Source organism: Stegodyphus dumicola, chromosome 6 (assembly GCF_044657685.1).
Source record: "Stegodyphus dumicola isolate Sdum_Otavi_A_Nest chromosome 6, ASM4465768v1".
Classification (NCBI taxonomy): domain Eukaryota; kingdom Metazoa; phylum Arthropoda; class Arachnida; order Araneae; family Eresidae; genus Stegodyphus; species Stegodyphus dumicola.
Window position 1 is genome coordinate 32,181,542 of NC_140773.1, and position 8,760 is coordinate 32,190,301.

The 8,760-nt window shown below is 33.8% G+C and overlaps 1 protein-coding gene across 1 annotated transcript in view; it reads left to right on the forward strand.

The window, feature by feature from the left end:
- The window catches only part of Dlc90F (dynein light chain 90F), a 29,078-nt gene extending 21,331 nt beyond the window's left edge, over nt 1-7,747 (forward strand). Inside the window, exon 5 of the mRNA XM_035360137.2 lies at nt 7,045-7,747. Coding sequence (XP_035216028.1) covers nt 7,045-7,115 — 71 coding nt within the window. The 3' untranslated portion in view covers nt 7,116-7,747. The remainder of the gene's footprint in view (nt 1-7,044) is intronic.
- Nucleotides 7,748-8,760: the final 1,013 nt, after the last annotated feature.

Consider the following 8,760-nt stretch of genomic DNA (forward strand, 5'->3'; position numbering starts at 1 on the left):
ATATGTGTATACATGTGCCCTCACGTATATACATACATACATATATATATGCATGCATGCATGCATGAACACATACATCCAAACATACATGCATACACACATTTCTGAATCCAACAGAAGACTTTGGTAACAGAAGAGTACCGAAGGCTTTGAAGATCTGATTAGTCACTTTATCTTTTCTTAGGCCTTTTTTTTTTTTTTTTTTTTTTTAGTAGTCTAGTGGTTAATATTAGCTTGGGAGCATTTTATGAGGAATAGTAAAACCTATCACTTTTTTTTATGTACAGCATGGGAGACACAATGCATCTGCGAGAAAGGGACATGCAAATAATCAAGCCTTTTATAGTAGTATAGTAGTCTAACCTGCATCCTGGAGTTCGGACTGTACTCATTAGTTTTTTTTTTAATGTGGAGACATGAACAATGAGTAAGTCCCTCGCTGGTACTTGAACCTGGACCTCTCGAATACGCACTGAGTGTGATACCGTTACATCACGAAGGCAAGAAGAGAGGAGGGAGAAAATATCTTATATACTCCCCATTTTAAAGGACGACTGGGGATTAGGGGACCCAGTCACCAAATTCTTTGGTGAAGATTCATCATCCACCACCATTTTTATTTTTAATTTGGACACCAATGTAGAGTCATTAGTTTTTTAAATAAAAAACACAAAAAATTTGCAGTGCCCTCGCTGGTACTTAAAGCTGGACCTCTCGAATGCATTCCGAGTGTGCTAACCATTACACCACGAAGGTGTGCAGAAAGGAGGGAGAAAATACGTAGGTGTTGGTTGCTCTAGACAGCAGGACGGTGGCCATGGAAGTCGGAAACCGCTAAGGAGTGTGTAACCTTATATACGTCCGCTCACCAGCGGCTGAGCAGTAAAGTCGCTGAACACTGGTAGTTCGGTCCGAGGTTCGAATCCCGCGAACGGGCTGGCTGCATGGGCGTTTTCTTGGTTTTCCCCATGTGTAATGTGTATACGAGCCAGTTTCCCTTAGAAAGTCCTCCACGAAGGCATCCCTCCCCTTAGGCAGATAGCCCTAGTGTGCTTTGCCATAATCTCAATAAACCAAACCAAACCTTATATACGTCCCCTTTTAAAGGGTGACTGGAGATTAGGGCACCCAGTCACTAAATTCTGGTCGTGAAGAATCATCATCCACCACCTTTCAGTTCAGGTGCCACCATAGAGTCGCTGGTATTTTTTTTTCGATGTAGGAGACGTGAAAAATGAGCACACTCACCGAGTCTCAAACCTGATCTTCTCAAATACGTGCTGAACGTGTTTTAAAAATTGATTATGAGCATTTGACATATGATAATAATGAATTATAGAAATATCAATGAATTTCAAACTTTGTGATTAAAATATCTGCCTGCAAAATATGTGTATACTTAATTTATAATTGTGTAACTTATTGCTAGGTACTAAGATTTTTTTTAGCAAGATGATATTATATTACTATTATTGTACAGTGTAACAATGTAATAAGACTGAGGATTTCTTCATGAAATAGTATTTTTTAATCTATTAATATTAAAAAAATAATTTTTTTATTTGCAAACTAAAAAAAAATTACATACAAGAATGAATTGTTTATAGTTTACTGGTTATCAATTTTATATTGTAAAATAAATGCTGTTTGCTACTACAGTTTTCTGTTATATTGTTAGATGTATACATACATATATGAAATTTTAATATGTCAAAATAATAAAATTTGGGTTATGTATTTATCTTGTTTGACAAAAGAGCTGATTAGCCCGTACTTTGTAATATGATTTGACAATCGCATGCGTAATTGATATGTGAATTTACATGTTGATGTCTTTCTGTGTATTTGTATAGCCAGAGTAAAATTTAGTAGATTTTTGCGATTAATTATTGGTTAGGGAATATTTTTGCTTTAAAAATAATGTGTCTGATAATTTCATAAAGTTTATTCAAAAACATACGTGGCCATGCAGATAGGAAAATGGAAAATTTAATCATTCCCTTGTTGGAAATCAAACCACAGATCTTCCAGTTGCCATTTGAATATGCTAACCATTTACAAAACAAGAGCATGCACGGCGGAATTTGATATACGTTTTCCCTACTTAAAGCGTGTCTGCAGAAAGCTATTAGCTCTATTTGACCAAATCTGACTCTTATTTTAGTTCATGTGCTACGGTTAAGTTATATTTTTCTAATATCCATAATGTGAGAAATAGTTGGGCTTATGCTGGAATTACAACCACAAAGCTTAAAGTTAACAGCTGGATAGGATATGATAGGATACCATGCATAGAGGGATGCAATAATTCCTAGAAACTATTAATGACTGGTTGTAATGTTAAAAAGTTAAAAGTAAACAAAGTTATTTTAATCAAACAAAATTTTCCACCCAAAAACGTTCTTAATATAAAGTTAGGCTAATACATGTAAAAGCAGAACCCTTTAGTGAGAGTAGTAATCACCACCAAAATCTATGATTTTCTGCCAACATTTTGGTAGTTTTTCAAAGCCTTCGGCCCAGAAACTTGGTGGTTACAAGTACAAAAACAGATTAACCACATTTCAGATGTCCTGTGTAGAATGGAAAATAGCACCCAGATGAGCTGCAGATGTAAAAAAAGATAAAAGTCTGAAGGAGCGATGTCAGTGCAGCAAGAGATGCCATTCAAGTCCATACAGAGTCCAACCAGGGAATCTAGACACATTTGTCTTGTATTATTTTGATGGAACATTACTTTTTTGCACCAGAACTGAGTTTGAGGTTTTTCCTTGACAGCAATGTCAACATGGACTAGCATCTTGCTCTACACCTTACTGCCAAGGGTTTTTACCTTTTCCCAGATACTCTTTGTGGATAATGCCACAGCAATCCCACCAACTGCAAAGCATGATCTTTTTGTTAGTCAAATTGTGTATTGATATGTTGGCAACGGACTCGCCAGACACAGACCAACCCCCTTTCTGGCATGTGTTATTGAAATAAATACACTTTTCACCACAAGTGACAATATGGTCCAGAATTTTGTCCTTGCCTTCATATTCAAACAGAATTATGCAGGCCCAAACACAGGTGTCCTTATCTGCTTGAGTTAGCTGTTGTGGCGCCCAGTGATCGAACTTGTACGTCAAGTTTATGCAATGCACAGTGCAGCTAATGGACATGGCACTAATGTCTCGTTCTTTACCAAGCTCTCGAGTGATCATCTTCCACAAATTTTTGCAGGTGCGCCTCATCAACATCAGTAGGCTGACCAGAGCACTCTAGTTGTTGAATGCCATAGTCCTTATTTTTGAACTTTTGGTATTAAATCTTCAGTGTCATATGCTACAGCATTAATACCTAAAACTGTACACATGATTTGGTGATATTCTGTTGCTGACTTTTTGCAACCGAACTGGAAGTAAATGATGGTTCTAATCTGGTAGCGTGATGATTCCATTTCAGACGCCTTGTACTTAATGATAATGACATTTTTTCTTTTACAAATATCACAACACAGTGTTCTATAGCAAGTTTCTTTCTTTCAAATGCCAAAAATTGTTTGACAAAATAAGAATAAACACACCAATGCAAACTCTTTGCACAGATGATATTTGCAGTGGTGGGAAACTTTCATTAAAATACGATATACAAAGTCTTTAATCCGGACTCGTCGGTACTTCGGCGATTACGGATTAGGGGTTTTTCTGGATTATAAATCATCAATTTAAATCTGGTAAGATGGCATGTAGAAATTATAAAATTAAAAATATGAAACTGTAATTTATGAAATAAAGAGCAATTATGATCTAAAGGGTATAAAAATTTATATAAAAGCTTAATATTTATTTGTTTACTTTATTAAACATTTCTTTCAGTGTAAGTTGTTTAAGTTGCTAAGTTTTTTTGTGCTAATACTTTCTCTTTAATTCTATAAACAGACATAATTTCTTGTTCAGTCGCTGTGTCGAGAATACCGTCTAACTTGTCAATCGAAATTTTTTCGTTTTCAATATACTCTCTGTCACTTTCTTCACTATCGGAAGCGGTACATCGAAACATGCTTTCGCTTTGTAGATCCTTTGGAAGCTCCAGAATCGGAAACTCTTTTTGACATAATCAAAAGTTCAAGCTTACTGTTTATAAAATTGCTCTAACAGTCTGCAAAAAATAATAAGCCGGATCCAATTAGAAGATTAAGGAACAACGTAATCTGCAACATTAACTGAAATAGACAATTTTAGCCTAGCTTATACTGTTATACATTAAATGCGCGTGCGTTTACGCAGGCGCAGAAAGTTTGTAGCTTTGAGGTCCGGATTAAAGACTTTGTACTGTACAAGCTCACATGAACAATATGTCATACAAAAAATTTCCTTGAAGTAACTTACAGTGGATGGACAAAAATATGGAAACACCTTGTGAAATGCATGTTTGAAAAGAAAGATTGATTTTAATGAAATATGTAGGTGGCGCTGGCGTTTTTGACTACTGATGGCACTTATACAACTTCGTAAATGTGCTAAACAGTTCAGTTGTCGGAGTACTGTTATGTGAGGTTGTCATTGCATTATGTCAGAGTTAACAGATTTCGAATGTGGGCAAATTGTTGGAGTACGTATGGTAGGTGCTTCCGTAAGCAAGGTAGCCGAGGTGTTTAGTGTTTCAAGAGGTACTGTATCGAAGATTTATTCCGCATATTTGAAAAGCGGAAAAACATCACTGCTAAATCACAGCGCGGATGAAAGTGTGTCCTGAGTGATCGTGACAGACGATCATTAAGGGCAATTGTGACGAAAAATAAGACCACAGCTGCAAAAGTTACTGCTGAAATGAATGTTGTGTTACCGAACCCTGCGAGTACCAAAACAATTAGAAGGGAGCTTCATAAACAGGGAATTGCTGGCCGTGCTGCAATTGAGAAGCCACTCATCAGTGATGCTAATGCTCGTAACAGGAAAGGTGGTATTTAAGTCATAAAGGCTGGACTATAGAGCAGTGGAAGCGAGTAATATGGTCTGACGAGTCTTCTTTCACATTGTTTCCCACTTCTGGCCGAGTTTACGTCTGGAGAACGCCATCTCAAGCCTATAATACAGACTGCTTGTTGCCAAGAGTGAAACATGGCGGGGGTTCTGTTATGGTTTGGGCAGCCATATCGTGGTTCTCTGCTAGCCCCATGATAACAGTGTCAGGGCACAAGACTTATGTGAACATTTTGGCCGATCAAGTTCATCCCATGGTACAAACTTTGTTCCCCGATGGTGATGGTGTCTTCCAAGACGACAAAGCCCCTGTTCAAACAGCTCACATTGTCCAGGACTGGTTTTCTGAGCACGAGGATGAGTTGTCCCATCTCCCCTGACCACCACAGTCACCAGACCTGAATATTATCGAACCTTTGTGGTCTACGTTGGAACGGAAAGTGCGTTCTCGTTATCCACTGCCAACATCGTTATCTGAACTTGCCACCGTTTTGCAGGAAGAATGGTATAATATTCCCTTGGCAAACATACAGGAACTGTATTTATCCATTCCGAGAAGACTGCAAGCTGTTTTGGATGCCAACGGGTTTCCTACACCATATTAAGCAAAGAAACATGTTTTTTTAAAGGTGTTTTCATATTTTTGTCCAACCCCTGTGTGTATCTCATGTAGTATCAACTTAAATTCATTACGTTTCTTAGATCCTGTACACTTATACATACATCAAACAATGCCAGATTAATATATCGTAATTGCTAATTTTATATACCATTTCATAAGTAATGCATAATTTCAGATACTTTGTGCCTTACTTTTTTTTACATGTGGATCATATCGGTAACCATAGCAAACGAATTTTGTCTGCCAGTCAGTCAGCCTGCTGGCCCAGCAAAGCAGTTTCTCATGTTACATGTAAAGGTGGTCCTTTTAAATTTTTGTAGTTTATTCTAAAATACAGTCTCTAGAATAAAGTTCTAAATATTGTAATACTGCGAACTTTTCCCACAATTTTCGTAAATGCTGCTGGTTGTGAGAAGATTTTTCTAAATAAAAATCATTAGAAAATATTTCAGAACAGTAAATGTTTATTTTGCATTTAAGGAATATTTAAAAACTATAAATGTTTATGCATTTAAGAAACCTTTCTTCTTTTCTGCCTAAATTAAAGAAACTGAAACAATCAAGTAGACTTTTATGATGGCATAGAGAGTTTTGAAATCAGAAAAACAAGTAAAATAATACTATACATTTAAAAAGTTGGATTTAAAATTTCTTAAAAAAATAAACATAAATTTATTTCCCTATATGTCACTCCTTTTTTTATTTGTATTGTTTTTCACTTTTCAAAGATACTGGAGATATAATGCATTTTCATGTTAGTGTAAGAGTATATTCATCTAGTATCCTATAAAATATTTCGCTGTTCCACGTGGGCCATCTCCATTGATAAACCATATTAAACTTTAAACGAGCTTTTGTGCGCAACCATTAAAATTTGAAGCCTTTCAAAAACATTTTTTTCTCTTATTTGATTTTTTAAATGTTTATTATATTTAAGAAATGTAAATAAGGAAACATTTTATTTGATTCTGCTGCATATGTACGATGTCTAAATTTAACTTCTGGAAGTCTTCCATTTGGTTGTGTAATTTTAATTAAAGACTTAACTGTTTCTTACAATGAAATTTTTCATTAGAGTTTTAATCTATTAATTGAAAGTCGGAACATCTTCCGCAGGTAGTGAAATTTCCTTTGTGTTTGGGGAGAGAAGGGGGGAATTCTCCACTGGTTGAGAATCATTGCTATCCTATTAAGGATTATTTGTTAATGAAATCATGTTGTCATCCTCTATACTCCTTATCCCATTTTAGAGGAGTATACACTGTACTAAAAAAAAATATTATATTTATATTATTAAATATTATGGATTAAATTAAAACAGATAATATTAGAAAATATATTCTGTAAGTAACAATTGATCGACTTTATTTAAAAAATAGCATTTTGTACAAAATTTTTATTTAGTGCTTGTATTATTTAGCAAAAAAATTTAAATTGTAATAATTTTTCTTTTAGGTAGCTGTACAGTTAGATGGGAAAATAAGTCGATGTACTGTATTGTGTCTGTTTTTGGTTTAGCAATATAATATGTACAAGATATATTTTTCAACTTTGTGTAATTATTACCTTACTGCAGACTATCTTCATTCCCTGGCAACAATAACTGTATATGATAAATTATTTGATGTATATATCTTTTATTTTTTCAAAAGTATAATTTTATGCTTACATTTCATTTGTATGTAAATAATCCAATAAATAATGTGCAGATATTTTGAATATATTTCCAAACTTCATGTAAAAATGGTAGAAAAATATAATGAATGGGAATTTTAGTTAACACAATTTCAGTGAAATGTCTCATTAAATGATTTTATAGTCTCATGTTAATTGACTATACAATCAACTAAGTATAGAATACTATAATATATTTAACCATTTCTAATCATATATTATGTTTCTCTTTAACTTTTGTTGTTTCTAAATATGCAGTGATCTTGAAGCTCATAATGCCTTCAAGAAAATTCAGCTTCCTGTACCTTGTTTCTTTTAATAGTTCAAATGCATTTAATTTATGAAATCAGAATATTTTTCTTTTAGGATCATCATTCAAAGTATTTCGTGTTAAATATTGAATATTTGTTGTTATTATTTGCTTCAGTATCTTCCTTCAATGATGTTTTATTTTCAATGAATAAAGAGTTGAGTTACCACTGTTCTAATTGCTTTTGAGGTTGGAAAGAGGAGTTGAATACCCTTCCTTCATATTTCCATAAAAAAGGATCTTTGTGCTAGTAAGTTTTTTGGTTATCTGAGACTTAGTTGACCAAAATTACTGAAAAAAAATTGAGAAATTGTTGGGATCAAGCACACAAATTGGATAATCATGACCTCTCTTTAAAACTACTGTTTGAAATGTATTACGAAAAATTTATTTTTAATAGAAATTTATTCAGGGATAATAAAGGGAATAACATAATCAATAAATTTATTTACAATAGAAACATTCAAACATAAAATATTAGCATGGGGTACAGTGAATGGTTTGTTAAAATTTAACCTCACTTCATACTTATAACAGTATTAATTCTTTTAATGTTTTTTAATTCAAAATATTTTTATGGATTTAAAATGTGAAAGAAAAAGAATACTGCACATTTCCTTTTTTAATTTTAGACATTTTTTTCTGAGAAATTCGTAATTATAAGTAAAGTACTAACATATCTTGAAGACCCTTTTTCATGCATTATCAGGCCCATGGGACCCTCAGGCCCTGTAGAACCAGTGGGTATTTTCATTCCAAAGGTAAGTGTTTTGTGTCTAAAACTGGCAATAGAAATATTCACCCCCCTTCATCAACTGTGTAGACTTATTTCCAAAACTGCCTACTTGTATTCTTTACCGAGGGAGAAATCTTGTATTCTCTAGTCAATCATCTGAAATTAACAGATGATCCATCCCCTAAAATAGTGTGGTACAACCCGAGGGCCAATAAAACGTTAGTATGAAAGGGCCAGATACATTAAAGTAATTATTTAATAAGAATTTAGTGTATTAGATAATAATAAAATTTATACATGAATTTAAGAGATAAAAGCACATTAATTATTATAATAACATTGTTTAAAATATGCTTTTGTACTGAAATAAACCTAACGAGAAATTAAGCAAATATATTTCTGAATATTGTACAGAGCTGAAAAGAAAAAGGGTTCATTTATTGAATGCTAA